At 44.5% G+C, this 18,954-nt stretch overlaps 1 protein-coding gene across 2 annotated transcripts in view; it reads left to right on the forward strand.

Annotated features, from left to right (window-relative positions):
* lama5 (laminin, alpha 5) overlaps nucleotides 1–18,954 on the forward strand; it is a 76,626-nt gene that overhangs the window by 51,468 nt on the left and 6,204 nt on the right. For both annotated transcript variants that reach the window (XM_018737711.2, XM_018737712.2), the window contains exons 39-73: nucleotides 498–611; nucleotides 900–983; nucleotides 1,605–1,835; nucleotides 2,095–2,208; nucleotides 3,037–3,167; nucleotides 3,412–3,492; nucleotides 3,691–3,905; nucleotides 4,147–4,247; nucleotides 4,396–4,579; nucleotides 4,733–4,876; nucleotides 5,136–5,287; nucleotides 5,723–5,833; nucleotides 6,187–6,298; nucleotides 6,984–7,154; nucleotides 7,457–7,653; nucleotides 7,835–7,951; nucleotides 8,794–8,948; nucleotides 9,323–9,464; nucleotides 9,737–9,839; nucleotides 10,037–10,150; nucleotides 10,315–10,500; nucleotides 11,107–11,249; nucleotides 11,678–11,857; nucleotides 12,750–12,889; nucleotides 13,062–13,215; nucleotides 13,639–13,772; nucleotides 14,319–14,475; nucleotides 14,827–14,961; nucleotides 15,234–15,391; nucleotides 15,495–15,627; nucleotides 16,341–16,484; nucleotides 17,044–17,174; nucleotides 17,668–17,832; nucleotides 18,109–18,241; nucleotides 18,415–18,572. In XM_018737711.2, coding sequence (XP_018593227.2) covers nucleotides 498–611; nucleotides 900–983; nucleotides 1,605–1,835; nucleotides 2,095–2,208; nucleotides 3,037–3,167; nucleotides 3,412–3,492; nucleotides 3,691–3,905; nucleotides 4,147–4,247; nucleotides 4,396–4,579; nucleotides 4,733–4,876; nucleotides 5,136–5,287; nucleotides 5,723–5,833; nucleotides 6,187–6,298; nucleotides 6,984–7,154; nucleotides 7,457–7,653; nucleotides 7,835–7,951; nucleotides 8,794–8,948; nucleotides 9,323–9,464; nucleotides 9,737–9,839; nucleotides 10,037–10,150; nucleotides 10,315–10,500; nucleotides 11,107–11,249; nucleotides 11,678–11,857; nucleotides 12,750–12,889; nucleotides 13,062–13,215; nucleotides 13,639–13,772; nucleotides 14,319–14,475; nucleotides 14,827–14,961; nucleotides 15,234–15,391; nucleotides 15,495–15,627; nucleotides 16,341–16,484; nucleotides 17,044–17,174; nucleotides 17,668–17,832; nucleotides 18,109–18,241; nucleotides 18,415–18,572 — 5,024 coding nt within the window. The remainder of the gene's footprint in view (nucleotides 1–497; nucleotides 612–899; nucleotides 984–1,604; nucleotides 1,836–2,094; nucleotides 2,209–3,036; nucleotides 3,168–3,411; nucleotides 3,493–3,690; nucleotides 3,906–4,146; nucleotides 4,248–4,395; nucleotides 4,580–4,732; nucleotides 4,877–5,135; nucleotides 5,288–5,722; nucleotides 5,834–6,186; nucleotides 6,299–6,983; nucleotides 7,155–7,456; nucleotides 7,654–7,834; nucleotides 7,952–8,793; nucleotides 8,949–9,322; nucleotides 9,465–9,736; nucleotides 9,840–10,036; nucleotides 10,151–10,314; nucleotides 10,501–11,106; nucleotides 11,250–11,677; nucleotides 11,858–12,749; nucleotides 12,890–13,061; nucleotides 13,216–13,638; nucleotides 13,773–14,318; nucleotides 14,476–14,826; nucleotides 14,962–15,233; nucleotides 15,392–15,494; nucleotides 15,628–16,340; nucleotides 16,485–17,043; nucleotides 17,175–17,667; nucleotides 17,833–18,108; nucleotides 18,242–18,414; nucleotides 18,573–18,954) is intronic.

Here is an 18,954-nt window from a genome sequence, read left to right on the forward strand (position 1 = left end):
GTTTTGGCCTTGCACACAATGAGGTGTCAGTGAGTCAATGCCTAAGATTACATCAGTGGCTATATGAGCTACTGTAAAACAGGGTTATAAAACTCCTGGTGGGCTGCATGCGTGCAGATTTCCCTTCGAACCCATTATTAAGTCTGTTTGTGACAGAAAGACCACACGTTAGTGCTAGAAAGGACTGCTTTAGGAAGAATGATAGGATTTATGTTCTGCAGGCAATTAAAGCCTAATTTATGACATTAAGTTAAAAGAAGGGGCAGTTACCGTGAAAACCAGGGTATGGCCCTCCAGCGAAAGAGTTTGAGACACCTGCTTTTGGGGAGGAGGAGGAGCAGAGAGGCACACTGTTGAGATATATCCTATCAGGGCTTGAGGTAAAACGGGACAGGCTTGATTTTTCTTGAGACACCCTTGAGGGCATCATTTTGATGGTACTTTTAGAAATAGTTGTTGAATAATTGTCTTATGTAACATGTCTTTCATCCCTTGAGGTCTCATCATATGGAGGGTATTTAAGATATTACCAGCATTCCCAGACTCAGCCAACACGAGGCGACATGCTGGAGTTGCCTCCAGAAGCTTCCCGTCCTGATGTCATCCTCAAGGTACACCAGGCGTTTTGATGGGAATATCAACAGTTCATCTCCTGTGAATTGACCTTCCAGTCCAGAACTATAACAGCATTCTCAAGATGGCTATGTTTGTGCAACACTGAGTCAGTAGTTGCGTGTGAAATCAAGCACAGCAGTCAGTTTACCATGAGTGGCTGCAATTTATGAAAGACGTGACACTGATTTTGTGTATCCTGTGGTGGAATAGTGTGAAACAGAACTGTGGTGTTTTGTGTGTGTGTGTGTGTGTGTGTGTGTGTGTGTCTCTCTCTGTGTGTTCAGGGCAACCAGATGACCCTGGTGTACATGGAGAGGGAATACTCCTCTCCCGGAATGCCTCATGAGGGGATAGTTCACTTGGTGGAGGTATGAAACACTTAGAAATAGCCAGGTGCTGTTCCATACATCATTAATATTTCAGATATTGTATGGGTTTAAAGGATTTCAGTTCTCTGCACAAAGTGGTTGTTTACATCTGATATGCAAGGGCAAGTCAAAAAGTATCTGCAAATAATTTTTACAAAAAAAGTTTATTTTTGTTATTTCAGATACTTCTTTACTTACCCTTGTAAAATGACACTTTAAAAAAATGTAGCATTTTGAATAGAAATTGAAACTGAGCACATTGATAAAGTTCTAGTTGGTAAGAGCGTTCATTTACAGTGGAGTATATCTGTTTTCTTGTAATCAAGAGCCCCAAGTTTGAATCACCGCTTCTATCATTGTACTGCTGAAGCAAGGTATTTATAGAGCACTGATAGAGTAAAAATACTCTACTGTGTAAATAAGGTTGGTTTGGAGAAAATTTGCGGTCTTATTTCGATATGGTTTCCATTTCTTTGATTGCACCAGTTCATCTTCAACATTGCACTTCCTTTTTTTGGTTCTGTCCACATATTAAAATGTACTACTGATAGGACACATTCCTGGTTTTATATTCGTTGCTTCTTACTGTAAGTACCTCTTCCCGGTGCATCACATACGCAGGGTAGCTTCCGGCACTCTCAGACCGGTAACCCGGTGTCCAGGGAGGAGCTGATGATGGTGCTCGTGGCCCTGGAGGCGTTGCAGATCCGAGCCTTGCACTCGCAGTCATCGCTGGCTGTGACGCTGCGCAGGGTGGTGCTGGAGAGCGCCTCCCAGTCTTCAACGGGGAAGCCTGCCAGTAACGTCGAGATGTGCCTCTGTCCTGCCAACTACAAGGGCGACTCCTGCCAGGTGCGACCTGACATGGCTATTCCTCCCGAAATGCCCTTAGCCACACTTTTTAATGATTTCTTGCTTTGAATATCTGTGTCAAATTATTGTTTACTGTTGGTGTAACTCCGTTTCCACTGTCTTTAAGTAGAGGACACATAGTGCATAACTGAGGGTTTCACCGTACAGGTGCTAGGAGAAAAATGCTGCCCACTGAGCACCTGGGAAGGGCTGCTATATGGACAATGTGGCATTGCGCTCCTTTTGCCTGTCTCTACAGCAATGTGCCCCTGGATACTACAGGGACACCAAGGGTCTCTTCCTGGGCAAATGTGTGCCCTGCAACTGCAATGGTCACTCGGACCAGTGTCTGGACGGATCGGGAATCTGTGTCGTAAGTTTTGTTGCTTTGCAGACATAAATGTCATGAACAGGTTAGGTACGGAAGCATCGCCTTCTCCATAACCAGCTGTAGTGTTCCTGGCATTGTCAGCATTGTCACCATGTTTGGATCTTGAGATGAAACATCTTGAGGGTTTATGTTCGTAACAGTTTGAGGAGCATGTACCATGGTATTACTGAGAACTGAGCAAGCGAGTCACATCATGTTTAGAGTTGTTGCCTTGCAATCAAAGGAGTTAGGGTTGAATCTGTAGTACCCTTGAGCAAGGTACTCGCCTGAAATTATGTTGTAAATTTTCACGGCTGTAAAAATGGGCAAATGATTGTAAATAACTTAGTATAAGAACCTAAAGTTGTAAGGCACCTTGGAGAAAAGTGTCAATTAAATGAATAAAAAAAAGAAGTAAAACCCACCTGTACTGGCACTGGGGGGGCGCGGTGGTGCAGAGGGGTTGGCCGGCTCCCGCTCTCTGGTGGGTCTGGGGTTCAGGTCCTGCTTGTAATGCCTTGCAACGGACTGACGTCCTGTCCTGGGTGTGTCCCCTCCCCCCTCCAGCCTTTTACCCTGTGTTGCCAGATTAGGCTCCAGTTCACCGCAACCCCACTTGGGACAAGTGGTTTCAGACAGTGTGTGTGTGTGTGTGTGTGTGTGTGTGTGTGTGTGTGTGTGTGTGTGTGTGTGTGTGTGTGTATACTGACACTCACGCCTTCAGCAGTGCAAACAGAGAGGGTGTCATGCCAGTTAAATTTGTACTTTAAATTCTTGTGCATGCCATTGGGGTGCACTCAATAAATCAACACTGATGTGTCCAACCTGTAGAACTGTCAGCATAACACAGCAGGAGACCATTGTGAGAAGTGTCAGGGTGGTTTCCTTGACAACGGTTCATTGGACGGTCATGCAGTGTCCTGCTCCAGCTGTCCCTGTCCTCTGCAGGTCACCTCCAACAAGTGAGTGTCCTCAATCGTGTGCAAGTCTTGAAAACATATGTGTTACCTATGGGGGGCACAGCTAGACAACCCTGTTTGTGGTTGTGATTTGTTTGTCTGTAAATTAAGGTGGACATTCAGCAGATTGGTTCCTATCTAACATGACCGTAGGGAGCTGTTTTCCTGCCGCTTTTCATTGCCCGGTTCATGTACTGTGCTGTTTCTCCATGTCATTGAGTGCTATCGCTCCTCCTGTGCTTTGCAGCTTTGCAGTTCGCTGTGTGGAGAAGCCAAACCACATGCAGTGTCTGTGTATGCCAGGATACGCTGGACCCAAATGTGAACGGTCAGTCTTCCCCTCTGCTAAGTGGTATCAATCGGCATTTTTGGACTAGACCTGACTGTCGATACTGATGATGTGACATGAAACAGAGATATTAAACTCATCCTAGATGAGATCCTCATCTATGTCTGTGGTGATATGTGATACGTGCCGCACATGTCCATTTTTATAACAGTTTGTCACTGCATTTCACTCCTCCAGATGTGCCCCAGGTTTCTATGGCAACCCCATGGTGATCGGCAGCACGTGTCAGCCGTGTCAGTGCCACGACAACACGGACCCCAACATGCTGTTCAGTGACTGCCACCCGCTCACTGGCGTGTGTCAGGGCTGCATGCACAACACAACAGGGCCATACTGCGAGGTCTGTGCCCCAGGTTTCTACGGAGATGCCATTACTGCCAAAAATTGCACCAGTAAGGAAGCTCCACCACCATAACTAGGCCTCAGGGCCTCATTATTCCACATACTGGCACTAATTCTCAGTGTCCTGTGTGGCACCTCTGCTGCTTTGCTTATTTCTTGTTCTTCTTTTTCTTCTTTTGTACTTTAACAGTATATGTTGCCACCAGTAATATTCCTGTTCTGCGTTAATCGCAGGATGTTGTACTACATCACTCTATGTAAATATGATGATTGATCCTCTTGATTTCCAAGGATGCAACTGCTCTCCATGTGGCACTGCATCATGTGATCCCCGAAGTGGAGAGTGTCATTGCAAGCCAGGTGTTACTGGAGCCCGCTGTGACCATTGCGAGGTGTGTTTTCATTTACGTCACAATTGGTACAATAGGCACTAGTCCACAAAGACAAGTAATTCAATGGGAGTTCCCAGTGTGTGTTACAAAGAAAGCAGGAATATTTGAAAGGTGGTTTGAAAGAAACTCTTCTTATGGTGTTTTTCAGACAGGATCATTCGGATTCGAGACATGCGGTGGATGCCAGCGCTGCAACTGTGATGCAGCAGCTGCTCTCATTCATTCCTGTGACCCCAGGAACGGGACCTGTGCCTGTCAGCCGGGGGTCAACGGTCCGCACTGCCGTCAGTGTGCCCCGGGATACTGGGGCTACAGTCCCAATGGCTGTATGAGTGAGTGTTTTATACTACATTCGTAATACTTCTGAATGAATATTTTGTGTGTGTGTGTGTGTGTGTGTGTGTGTGTGTGTGAGATTTTGCATGTTACAGGTTGCTGTGTATATGTGCATATACATGATTATGATTTTTCCTCTCCCTATTTAGAGTGTGAGTGTAAAACTGGTCTGTGTGACCCACGCACTGGGGAATGCACCTGCAGCAAAGGTCTCACAGGGAAGCAATGTGATACATGTGTGGATCGTTACAGTGTGCTGGTGGAGATTGGAGAAGGATCCATCTACTGTCAGCGTGAGTGTGGCCCCATGTCCCCAGAAGCAGCCCATTTCAGCAACCTCTTCCATTGTAGTAGCTTGATTAATGTAATAAATGAGTTCAATGTTAATTTAATATGAAGAAATGTAGATAGCTTAAACAAGACACTACTTTGAAATATAGAATGTACTGTGTAAGAAGGGAGCTCTGCCTTATTATAGGACATGTGATACCTATTGGTACCCATGTGCAGCATATATTTGTGGTTCACCACTGCTGTGTGTGTCATTAACAGCTTGTGACAGCTGTGTGATTGTCCTCTTGAAAGACCTGGAGAATATGAACAACCGCTTCCTGGCAGATACTAGTCAGATTACCAATCTGAACGCCAGCTCCATTGCCTGGGCACAACTGCGTAACATCAGCCAGTCCATAAATGCCACAGCTGTAAGGGAAATCTAATTTCTCACACTGTAAAAATGTTGTCATTGTTATTACAATTTTATATTGCTGAACTGATGTTATCCAAGCCAACTTGTGGTTTTACCTGTGATTCACTGTAATAATAGAGGTGTTTAAATTTAAGTCTTTATGTAGGGTATAACAGCAGGGTCCCTCCAAGGGCTTGACCTGACAACCTTTGCATCACAGAATAGTAGTACAACTCTCAGAGCAAGTGCTTCGACACCCACAAACACACACACTTACATGCATACAGACAAATACCTGACACTGCAAATTTATTACAGCTGAAGAGTGGTTGGAGTTGACAACCAATGTCAAACAAGCATACTCTCATACCAAAGTCACACTATTGTGCTCTTTTCTAGTATCTCACTGAATCTCTTGACATTTTTCTATGTTTTTATGTTGTCATTTCAGGATGCACTGGAGGTCTTTAACCGCTCTTTGGAGCTAAGCAAGAACAGGGCAGACATGGTTGAGATTGAGGCCCAGAGCATCGGCTCAGACACTGATGAGTTGGAAGAGAAGGTCTTGTCTTGTGTTCCGTTCTTTGAATTAGGACATCAGACATGTTTTTCATCTATTACATTGTCATTCACTCTGTGTGTGTATGAGACATGGACTGGTATCCTCCACAGGGTGTGCCCTGCCTCAAGCCATGTCCTTCCATATTAGACTCTAACATGACCTTGACTAGATAAGATTATTGATGATAAATGGAATGCTCAATGTCCAAACCAGCCCTTTCTCCTTCATTATCAAAATAAAAATTGCTATGTACTGTGCTCTTTAAAGCCTGATTCCATATGTACTTACATTGAAGTATTGCAAGGGTTTTTCCCTCAGACAAAAGTGTCAACCTTTTTTTAAATCTTTCTCAGGCCACAGTCTCACGCAAGAAAGCAGAGGAGCTTAAAGACAGCACCAACAGAACTCACCAGCGTGCTGAGGACCTGCTCACAGACGTCAGGAGGATTGTGGGAGAAGTGGAAGGTTTACCCCAACCTCAGAAAATTGATGCTGTTGAATCAGATTAGGTGTAGCTGTGAAATGAGCAGCTTCAAATGGAAAAGAGTGATCTAGGGTCTACGATCTGTCCTCCTGCTCACAAATATGAACTTTTCAAAGCCAAGCTTTACAACAAAGAGTCTCTACTAGACAGCCTTTCCATCATTTCAAGAGAACCTTGATAGTATCCCAATAATCCAGATACTTGGAGTATTTATTTACATATTTAGCAGATGCTTATCTCCAAAGCAACTTCCAGTGAATTGTATGTAGTGTTATCAGCCCACACACCTTACTCACCAAGGTGACTTACACTGCTAGATACACTACTTACACTCATCCATCCATCATTGGAACACGCCCTCTCTGTCACTCACACACTACGGGTGAACCTGAACAGCTTGTCTTTGGGAGGAAACCAGAGCATCCAGAGCAAACCCACACAGACATGGAGAGAACATGCAAACTCCACACAGACTGAGCAGGGATTGAACCCATGTCCTCTTACACAACTCAGGTGCTGTGAGACTGCAGCGCTACTTGCTGTGCCACCATGCCACCCTTGTAGTTGGCAATATATTAGAAAAAAATCAAGTGTATTATATCAAAATTGGATACTTTGAATGTTGATGAGTGTGTCTCCAACTGACTGTACTGTTGCCATTTGTAGACATTGCCAAGCAGGCTAACAGGACATCTGTGAATGAGACGAACAAGGGCACAGTGGAGGACCTGTCTGAGAAACTGTCCCAGGTGGAGGAGATGCTGCGGGACATGAGGTTCAAGGGCTTCCAGCACCAGAAGGATGTGGCTGACACAGAGCTGGCCACAGCCCAGAAATGTGAGTGAGCCCTTCTATGCTTCCAGGGCTTCTCGTTCACTGTACATATGGGAGCCTTCAGCGACTCCTCCTGATCTTCCTGCATGTCTCATTTGGTTTCTGGGGTTCTACAGAATGTACACTGTGTACTGTTCTTCTCAGTTTGGACTAGAGCTCACCATTATTTTCTTTCCAAAGTAATTAGCGCTAAGTTTTTGACTCTGCACTTGCATTTCCTTTAGCATTCTATTGTGTTTTTCCCCTCCTTGTCTTTCATCTCATACTTGGTGCTCCCCTCCCCCGACTCTGCTTCTGACTCTCAGTGCTGGAGCGAGTGAAGGAGGAGCTGGTGAGTCGCCTTGCTGACAATCAGGCCCTGGTGCAGAAGATCAGGGACCGGCTGGGCAAATTCCATGCTGAACTGATGGACTTGAGGGATGCACTCAACCAAGCGGTGAACAACACAGCCCGAGCTGCGGAGACCAATAACATCAATGCAAAGCGACTGGAGGAGAACCTGGTGAGAGGTGCCGTCCACAAACCCAAAGCCTGTAAAATGCAAAGTCCAGAGTAAACATACACACCTGGTGCTGAAGAATGGTCTCTTATATCATATACATCATGTTTTTGGAGATGTTGTGCAACTGACACAGATGCCATATCCACCAGATATTGTTTACGATGATCTTTTTTTTTTAAAGCAAAATGCAGAGGGGGTGCAGAACAAGAAGAAAGAAGTGGATGACTTGCTGCAAATGGCAGTTGATATCGTGACTCAGGTCAACGACCTGCTTTCCATGCTGCAGGACTCCAAAGAGGTTTGTGTACCCCACGGCATCGACAAAAATCTGCTCCAGGCTAATGACAGATCTGCTGATCCCTTTTCAGATAATTTCTTGTGCCTGTTGGTCCCAACAGATATTTTTTGTTCATCTCTGGAGTTTTAAATTTAATTCTTTGTTGAATGCATTTGAAAAAAAGGTACAAGTTTTTACATACTATGTTGTTGCTGTTCTCAATTATGAGGAAATACCCCTCCCTGCTAGCAAGACAGTGGCAGTCGCAGTGTGTCTCATTAACATCATATCTTGTCTTGTCATCCCCAAGATACGGGCATTCGGATTATGAGAACTTGTGGTTACGGTGGTTTCATTTGATACACCTACTTCAGTTCACATTTCTTCATGCTTATGAACACCAAATTTGGATTTTGTGTATCTCCTCACAGTTGAGTAGCATGACACCAGAGCCACCATATGGTCTTCACCACAATTAGAGTTTGTCTCGTGCTGCGTTAAATTCCCAGCCTCCGTTGCGACTTGTTTGCTAGTTTTTCCTGTTATCATCTTGGTAATCATGATGTAATCATGTTTTGGTATAAATGGATGTCAATTTTCAGGCTCAGAAACCCATAAAAATTTTTACAACTGAAAGTAATGGTAATTACGAGTGTGAATTAATGAGAATTCATGTTACGGAGGGGTTTTTCGGAAGCACGTTACCTTGGTAGGGTAATGAAACAAAGTGAAAATTGAGGAAGCGAGGCGAAAGACTGTATATGTATTTTGTTTTAGTTTTGTTATATAACTGTAGTTTGATGTTTGCATCATCATTAAAAAAGGCTTGGTGAAATGATGAGTTGCATCTCAACTCCCCACAGGAGTGCGAGCACCTGGCTGCCCAGCTGGATGGAGCTCGGTTGCGCTTAGCAGAGAAGGTGCAGAGGTTTGCTTCTGCCACCTCCAAAATTGCCCTGGTGGAAAAAGCAGAGGAACATGCCGAGATGTTGAACCAGCTAGCCAAGAACCTCTCCAGGTGGGTCTTCCTAGGCAGAGCTGTGTGAGGAGGAGGGCAGAGATGGGATGATGTTTAAACACCTTCGCTGCAGAGCAGCCTCCTTTCTAGAAATGTAGTTAAGGGATTGTTGTGCTCTGTGAACATGGAACTAAAGCATAAGTAATAAATTTGTCTGTGCAGGTTGCTCTTTTATCCAACAGTAATCTTTTCTCCAAGCAGTTACTCAAATGTAAAGCATGGTTCAAATATGAGATTGCTTTATTTCATGATTCTTGTCATGTGTCAATACATGATGGTCATGGCTGATAAAATAAATGACATTTGTATATAATCATATGCAAGCACAGTGGATTCACTATGAGTAACTGGCTACCCCTTGCTACACATTGCAGTGTTATTAGTGACACAAATCAGGACGGGTTCATTCAGCGAGCCGTGAACGCATCCCGCGCCTACAGCAACATTATTGAAGCCATACAGAAGGCCGAAAATGCGGCACACGAAGCCTATGACGCCAGCATGGTTGCCCTGGAGGTCCGAGTCTAATCCGCTCTTCTTACAGGCTTTTTAGTAACAGGTGGATTATATTATTCAATTATGGTTATGGATTCAAGTACAGTACAAGCTGTATATTTCACTCTGTTGGTGTCTGTTGGTGAGCTGTTGAAAGATTTTACATAGTCATAATTTTATGTTGTACACAGACATTTAATCTTCTTACCATGAATGCAGAGGTGAAGTCCATTTGCTCTATAGTATGCATATGTGGTGAGTGTTTTTTGTTTTTATTTTACTGGTGTGTTCAGAATGTGCAGGGTCAAGATCTTGGCACACTCTCAAAAGGAATGAAGAACCGAAGCATTGAGCTGGAGAAGGAGGCTGTGAAGCTGCAAGATTCACTCACAAAGGGTAGGGTCTTCACATACCCCCCATAGCCATTCCTTTACTTAAGGATGAAACTTAATCAGTTTCTCTCAGCAAATTATGCTCTTGTTTCACTTTTTTTCAAATAGAAAGCTAATTTTACTAGCAAAAATATAATGCAGTAGTAAAATTTGTTAAACATGTCACTTTTAAAGACATAACTGAATTTTTTTGTGCGGTAGATTTGAAGCCACAACTGCAGAAGGCAAGGACTCGCCTAAAAGAGGCTAAAAATAAACAGGCATCTCTCCTCAAGGATCTTCAGATGATTAACATGAGTCTCAACTTCAGCAGAGGTACTTGAGATTTCCCGCACAGCAAGAGGTTCTGGGTTCGGAGTAGGCCATCTGTCCCATTGAAACACTGAGTTGTAGTCTGTGCTCCGCCAGCTTTTGTACATAATACAAGCTGATGTTTGCTCATGTTGCTGCTCACCCCTTGTCGACTGCGGTTTCATCAGAGGAGACAGCGAAAGACATTGCAGACGCCAAGCAGGCAGCAGAGAAGGCTAACGCCACCGCTACCCAAGTGGAGGACATGCTGAGTCCCATGAAGAAGCAGCTGGATGAGTGGCAGAAACAGTACGGCAACTCAAATGCCACCGGCGAGGACATCAGCAAGGCCTTCCTTGAGGCCAACAAGTCTGGTATATATCCTCAGTGCTCAAATACAGCACTTTTCAAAAGCATCTGCATTGCCCACATTCGCTGCATTCTTGTTAATTTAATTTTAGAAATAATTTCCTCCCTGCCTTTATTCAAGGCAAACTGTGAAGAATGTCTTGTCACAGTTAGGAAGTTATAACATTTGTTACAGTGAAATAAGTACCGCAAGTCTTGCAGTTTTTGAAAAAATGTGTTTTGGGGGGGAATGGTGGTGCAATGGACTTGTCTGGGGCCTGCTGTGTGGCAGGTTTGGGGTTCGAGTCCTGCTGGGGGTGCCTTGCAGCAGGCTTGCATCCCACCTTGGTTATGTCCCCAGCCCTGGACCCTGTGCTGCCGGGCTTGGCTCTGGCTCATTGGGACAAGCAGTTGTAGACTGTGTGTGTGTGTGTGTGTGTGTGTGTGTGTGTGTGTTTTCGGGAGGGAATTACATAATTACATTAGCATAATGTAAAACCCTGCATAGCCCTACTGCTGAGAAATTGTTTGGAAGTACAGATAGTCTCTGCATTATCAGAATACTGTTCTCCTTTTGGCGCTGAAGAAATTAAATGAAGCTACGTTCTTGTCCCTCTGAAATGTCTTTGCAGTGGGAATGCTGGGGGAAACCATCCCTCTGCTGATTAAAAAGCTGGACAAACTGCAGAACCACTCCATGCAGATGCCCAACATCTCTGAGAATATTGAGAGGATCCGCGAACTCATTGCACAGGCCCGTCGGGCCGCCAGCAAGGTACGCTTCGTGTCTTCAAAAGTTACTTCAACATGGACCAAAGGTAGCATTGCAGCACAGTTAAAACAATCGTCTGTTTTGATGCTGCATTTGAATAAAAGATTAAGTGAATTAGAAAGGTTTCAGGTGCATTGGTGGCTCTAGATTGCTCTTAGTGTGTGTATGTGTGACTGAAAGTATGTGTTTGACTGGCCTACAGTGGACTGGTAGTGTACTCTGTCTCACATCCTGTGCTTCCGGGATAGACTCTGGACCACCACGAACCGTGACTCTGGGCATTACTATGGTTACTGATAATGGATGGCTGATTGAAGAGTAAATTTTTTTTTTTTTTTTTTGTCTGTGTGTTTTCTAGCCTGCATTTTTATGCCTTTCTTTTTGTACCATTAACCTGTAAACACACTGATGGTCCTTACTGTCTCTCCCAGGTTAACGTGCCAGTGAAGTTCAATGGAACCGCAGGGGTTCAGGTGAGGAACCCACAGAACCTGGCAGATCTGGCAGCGTACACATCACTCAAGCTCTACATCACTCTGCCGGAGTCCAGCAGGAAAACTCACCAGGCCGACACCCCGAGCCAGTTCGTCTTCTACCTTGGCAACAAAAACGTAAGTATTCCTTAGGAAAGTCTTGGGTCTGTTGAGTAATATGCAGCTTTATGTGCTCTTTGTTATTCTCACTAAATTTATATTTCTGAAAAATATCCCCTGTACTTAAAATTGTTTGCGTAATATAGACCGATGCACATTTATTTTTGTGAAAAATACATTTAGCTGACCCTTTTCTCCAGAACATCTTATAATGTTAAGCTACTTACAACTATTTATCCGTTTATACAGTTGAGTAATTTTACTGGAGCTATTTAGGGTAAGTACCTTGCTCAAGGGTACTACAGCTGGAGGTGCGATTCACCCTGTGATCCTTGGGTCCGAAGCTCTAACCACTGGGCTCCCAGCTGTCCTGTATATACATATATTGTTCAAAGGAATCAGCTAAATAAGGGGGGTGCAGTGGTGCAGTGGCGCAGTGGGTTGGCCCACAGTCCTGCTTTCCGGTGGGTCTGGGGTTCGAGTCCCACTTGGGGTGCCTTGTGATGGACTGGCGTCCCGTCCTGGGTGTGTCCCCTCCCCCTCTGGCCTTACACCCTGTGTTACCGGGTAGGCTCCGGTTCCCCGCGACCCCATATGGGACAAGTTATTCTGAAAGTGTGTGTGTGTGTGTGTGTGTGTGTGTGTGTGTGTGTGTGTGTGTGTGTGAATCAGCTAAATAAAGAATTGCAGATTTGAGTATTTAATTGGCTAAAGTGGTGAAAGAGAATGAAATCATAACATCACTAAAGTTCAAAACAGAAATATAACCAGCTGTTGTATATCTGTGGGTGTAATAAGTTTGTGCATGAACCCCGTGCCTGAGATGAGCTCAACCTCATGTGAAACACTTGTAACATAATTTTACTGGTTAATAATGTATTCTTGTTGTTGCACTGATGGTGAACTGAAGGCCAATAAGGAGTTCCTGGGAATGATGCTGGAAGGGAAGAAGCTGCGTTGGGTGTACAACCTGGGCGCAGACACTGCTGAGGTGATGGTGGATCAGGACATCCTGTCAGATGGATCCTTCAACAGCGTTTCAGTGGAAAGGTGTGTTATACTGGAATGAGAGAAATGACAGTAATCATTTCATATGTGGACTCTAAATATATGTTTATAACTTGGGGTTATCAATTCAGTATGAATTAATTATGTAAGAATGCTAAGAGTGAGTAAGGAAACACATTGATTTCAAGGTTTCAATGCACCTTTTTGGTTACAGGACACTGCAATATGGGCAAATGGCAATAACTTCCGAGGGGTTAGTTAAGACTGTAACCAAGGCCGATGTGGAGGCAGGAGGAGACCTTGGGTTACTCAACCTTCCAACAGAAGAGACTGTCTTCTATGTGGGAGGATATCCTGACTCTTTTGATGTAAGTCATTGTGTTTGTGTGACAAAATGCTTTTCAGTTTCTGTTTAGAGTTGGGGGAGGGGGTGTGGTGGAGTGGTAGTATGGTGGGTTCCGCTGGTGCCCGTTGTGTGGCGGGTCTGGGGTTTGAGCCCTGCTTGGGTACCTTGCGACGGACTAGTGTCCCATCCTGGGTGTGTCCCCTCTCCCCTCAGCCTTGCGCCCTGTGTTGCCAGGTTAGGCTCCGGCTCTCCGCGACCCCACTTGGGACAAGCTGTTCTTGCTGATGAATGGATGTTTAGAGCTGTCTGTGATTTTCCTTCTGATTCACTGCTTCTTTCTGCATGATAGACAACAGTGCCTTTTACCCCAGAGGAAAGGGTTTCTGGGTATTTTCTCTATTATCTGAATCATGCTTGAAGCTGTACCTCCTGCTCTCCTTTCCAGCCCCCTCCACAGCTGAAGCTGCCTGGCTTCCAAGGCTGCATCGAGTTGGACACCCTCAATGAGGAAGTGCTGAGTCTCTATAACTTTGAGAGAACTTTCCAGCTCAACACTACAGAGGTCAAGCCTTGCGGAAGGTGAGCTTCATGTGGTCATGACAGGAGAACGTAGTTCTTCAAGTGCACTCAGGAACAGCACAGTCGCTTTTGCAAAGTGTGCAGAATGGTAACTTACCTGTTTTGTTATTCCAGTCATTTGACCTTAATGATGTTCTGGTATGAGAATCAACCTGCACGCTGAAACCCTCCACACCGGCTACCTGGTCTTGCTAGTTACAGACTTTACCTTCACAGACCCAATTTAAAAAAAGTTGAATGCCGATGAGGGAAGGGCCACCAGTGGTACTTGCAGCCCCAGAGTTTAATTTTTCTCCTTTTCTTAGTTGCTGGGGTTTCTTGTTTTCCTCTCCTCATCTGCCAGTTGGTTACTCTTTGTATACAATATCTCTGCTTAATTCTCGTCCAGTTATGCTAAATTGTGCAGTGCTGTGCACTTATTTTTTTGAGAAGTGTTGTATAAAATAAATTGAATTGAATAACTATATGAGTACTTTGTCTTCAACAACTGTTTTTTTTATTAAATGTTTTTTCATGTTCCATCCAATGTTGTTTCTTTAAATCTAGGACCAAGCCAGTCTTGACACAACCTTGGGTCAATGATGGTGCGTACTTTGATGGCACTGGCTATGCTGAAATTGCCTTCGGTGAAGGCCAAAGACGCTTTGAACAGGAAGCCAGAGTGCTTTCACACAATGGAATCCTCCTGCTTTTTCTGGACAAGGTCTGTGTCTGTTTCTCAAGAGTATCCTTACAGGAAATTTATTCTTTTTGTATGTGGTGGAGCACTAATCAATGAAGGCTTCAGGAACTTAGAAAAGAAATCGGCCTGAAACAGCTGAACTTTGAGACCCTTCTTGAATGTAGGAATGAAATCAAAATAGCAGCTTTGGCCCCATGTAAAAAAACAATGTAAAGTCAGCAATACTAAAAATATCAGTTTTTGTATGCTGGGATACACACACACTGTGTGTTGTGTATAATGTATGTTAGAGGGGCTTTGCGAGGGGTGACTGATAGCCCGTCTGTGGTTACGGGTATAGATCTTAACAGGCTTGTGTGTTTGTATCTCCAGGACAGGTTCTTGTGTCTGGCTGTGCGTCAGGGAATGCTCAAGCTCTACTGGAAATTCAACGGTGAAATGGTGGAGGAGCAACCTTCTGACCCCACATCAGAACACCTGAAGATCAGTGATGCAGAAGTTAGATCGGTACGCATCACAATCGTCATCAGCAATATTTGATCTGATACCTGTTGTGTACCTGGTAACCTTCTACATTGCCTCCTACTGAGGCTGCTGCTGTCTCTGTTTCATTCAGTCTGAATTCCTGTTCCTCAGTGTATGCACAGCAATGTGAGTGAGTTGCAGTGTTACCGCTGTGTAATTTGTTAGTGAATACTGAGTCAGATGAAAGATGATGGGGAAAATCTGGTTTTGACTTGGTATCTCCTGCACTAAGAGTACTTGTGCTCCATCTCAAGGTGGAGCTCATTATCCTCCAGCGATCTGGAGTCCCACAGCAGGTGCTGGTACGTAGCAACCGATTCATTTTGTTCCGCAAGAGCTATAATCAGACTATCCCCAGCTTTAGCGGCAGCTACTTCCTGGGAGGGGTACCAGCAGACCGCCTTCCAGACAGGTGAGTGCACACTATCCTATGCTTCACCTGGCTGAACATCACTGAACAGAACGGAACCTCTCTTTCCCCACATGAGTAACACTGTGTGTGTGTTTTGGGGCAGCCTGAAGCCACTATTTCCTGATAAAGGGTCCATCAAGGGCTGCTTCAGAAATATCAAGGCTCACAGCTCTCATATTGACCTGAAGGTGATGAACACCTCCGGCGTCAGCTACGGCTGTTCCCCCGACCTCCTGGTGAGCGTAGACCCGCTGTTTGAAACACCTAAAGTCTGTACAGCAGAGCTACTGACTGATTTCAAATACTACTGCATGATGAATTCACATTTATATGGTTTATTATACCTTGTAAGCTTAGGATATATCCAACCTGTTCAACACCTATGTATTTGTATTGTGGCACACAGCACTTTGGGTTTGGAGGGGGCAAGGAAGGACACACAGGCAGCATTCATTGTAAAAGTTTTATTAGAACACAGACACACAGGGAAATAATGTTCTCAGGCCAAGAATCCTGTTTCCCCAAGGACCTGTACTCCTTAAGCCAGCCTTCCCAGCCTGCTTAGCATCCCCAGGCTCTTTTTTCTCTCACTGGCAAACACAGTTACCTCTTTATTTTGCCCATAAGTCCCCCCAGTGGTTGCACACTTTATTCACATTTTTCCCATAATGCAGCTATTTACAAGAAACACATTCCCTCCTCAACCTTGCAGTAACGGGGGTTGTTACACTATTATTTGTACTGTAAATAGTTGTGGGCAGCATTCAGATTTCATTCCATTCATTCATACTTTGAGGCAGTGGAGGGTGTAAGGTTTAGGGTACTGTGGCTTTGCATTTGGTAAGTCTGGAGTTCAAATCTCCACTCCCACTGTAGTACCCTTGAGTAAGGTATTTGCCCTGAATTATACTCATAAGAACACTGAAGTACTGAACTGTAATTTGTTTAGGTGGCACGGGAAGCACATTTCACTGGCCAGAGCTACTTGAATCTACGTCTGGAAGACCTCCCTGACCTGCAGAGCAACTTCTACACGGGTTTCGGCTTCCATACGGAACAGAGGAATGGCCTCATGTTCCACCACCAGGCCCAGGTGCAGTGAGCTCTGCTTTCCTTAACCCTAACCGTGGCCAGTGTGTTAGAGGAGAGAAGGACCATGATGCAGCCTCATCCTGTGACCTCTTACACCATCATTCATCAGCTCCTAGCAGCACAGACCAGAGCACTTCAGTAACACATTTTCCTTTTTGTTCATTCACATTGACAATGATGATTACATTACATGGCATTACGACATTCCTTGACTGCAGCTGAATTATGCTTTTAGAATTCTCCTTATCACCAGGTTATATCAGTATAATTAACAAATAAATGCTGCAACACACTGACAAACTCCAGCACTGGAGGTGGACCGTTCATAGGAGTACATTAGTGTCATTTTCAGCTACTGAACTGATTTTGAAAACATGCTATTTTAAAATCACAGTTTAATTTCCCTGATCATTTAAGTTCATTCTACCTGTTTTTTCACTTGTTACATGCTGGGTCTAACGTTTTATATATCCATGCCCTGATGAACTGGTGTGTAAGAAGCTCTTCTGTCTGTTTGCTCACTGAGTAAAGTTTTCATTTTCCCTCTTTTCTTGTGTCAGGATGGGGTCTGCCAGGTTTATCTTGACAAGGGCCATATTGTGGCAAGATCTGGAAAAAATCAAGTGAAGACTCAGAAAACTTACAATGATGCCAACAGGCACTATGTGGCTCTCTACAGCAACAACAAAGGGTAAAGCCACTGTTGCTTAGCAACCAGGAAGGCCTTTGCTCAGAATATACATTTACATTTATTTATCTAGCAGGCGCTTTTCTCCAAAACAACTTCCAATGACCTCATCCCACACACCTTATTCTCCAAGGTGACTTACACTGCTAGATACACTACTTTATAAAGGGTCACTCATCCAGACATCAGTGGAACGAACACACACACACACACACACACACACACACACACACACACACACACACACACGCACACACACACACACACACACACACAATGGGTGAACCTGAACAGCATGTCTTTGGACTGTAGGAGGAAACCCACGCAGACATGGGGAGAACATGCAAACTCCGCACAGACTGAGCAGGGATCGAACCCACGTCCTCTCGCACCTGGACAGCAGCGCTACATGCTGTGCCATGTATTTCCCAATATGTAGGGAATAGTGTGTCGGAGACCAGTGCCATTGACCTGCTCTTTTATCGCCACTGCGCAGGGTTCGTCTCTACATCGACGACATGCTTGAGAAAGGCACCGACTCCAGTGCTGCCGATAGCAACAATGCAGGCCTGCAAGCTGGATCCGTGTACCTCGGTGGGACACCAGAGGCCTTGAACCTTTCCAACCTCACAGGCTGCATCAGCAACCTGTTCGTCAGACGGTGAGGCAGAGATCAGATGAGCCAGTTTGTTCAATAGTGTGAATAATAAGCAATCCTTACGGGATATTAGAATACATGAATGACATAAGCAGTAATTTAAATATGACTCTGCATATACAATATACTTTTAAAATATATTTAATAGTAAATTTAAAATATGTTAATATATTTATAATATGTTATATATATTTAAAAGTAAATGTCTGAATTGCAATTCCTCATTAGCAGCCATATTTATTTTGCACTGACCAAGATTTAAATTTTAAATTGTGTCAGTATAAACAAGCCGGAACAGATGGTGGTGAATCTGCTGAAGTCAAGTGAGAACATCAACGTGCCTTTGAGTTGTCCTGCAGCCAAAGGACCCCAGCAGATCCTAGCATTGCCCCGCACTCATAAGCCCCCTAAGGTAAACCAAAGAGAAGAAAAAGATCTGCTGTTCAGCAATACAAAGCGCACCCAGGATTAATCAAGAGTCTGATGTTGAAAGCTATCCTTTTGCCTGCAGCTTTGGTTGTTTGGGTGTATGGTGCATGTCGAAGGAAAGCTCTGGGTGCAGTGTCTGTCGCTGTGGCTCTGCAGGGCAGAAGAGGGAAGCCTCTGACCGATATGAAGAGCCGCACCGCACGGGAGTCCTGCCAGCCTCAAATGGCCTCGAAGGAAAGAGGAGCATTACAGTTCAGCGGATCCTCACATAGCTACCTGCGCTTCAATGTGCTGCCTGAGGTCTTCAGGAAGACGTAAGCCATGCCATTACACAAGCGCCCTACGTCAACTGCTCATGTCGTGCGGACCCTGTTCTTCCCCATCCCAGACACTGTCCAAAAATGTCAGTGAAACATTCACTCAAGGCTCTCCTCATGCTGTCCTTCTGAGAAAACATCTGAGCTGTTCTCTAAACACATTTCAGTAGTTTTACACATCTAGGAAGGAAAGCCTTCTTATTTTTATATTTTTATTTCTATTTTTATAGTGTGCCTTTCTTACCTGAGTAATGCAGAACATGGACCAATAGGTACAGTGGTAACATATGGCAGAGTTGGACAAGTAAGCCAGTTGGCAGCTGAGGAGAGGAAAACAAAGAACTCCCAGTCACAGCAGAGAGGAGAAAAGTATACCTCC

The sequence above is a fragment of the Scleropages formosus genome, chromosome 2 (assembly GCF_900964775.1).
Source record: "Scleropages formosus chromosome 2, fSclFor1.1, whole genome shotgun sequence".
Taxonomy (NCBI): Eukaryota; Metazoa; Chordata; class Actinopteri; order Osteoglossiformes; family Osteoglossidae; genus Scleropages; species Scleropages formosus.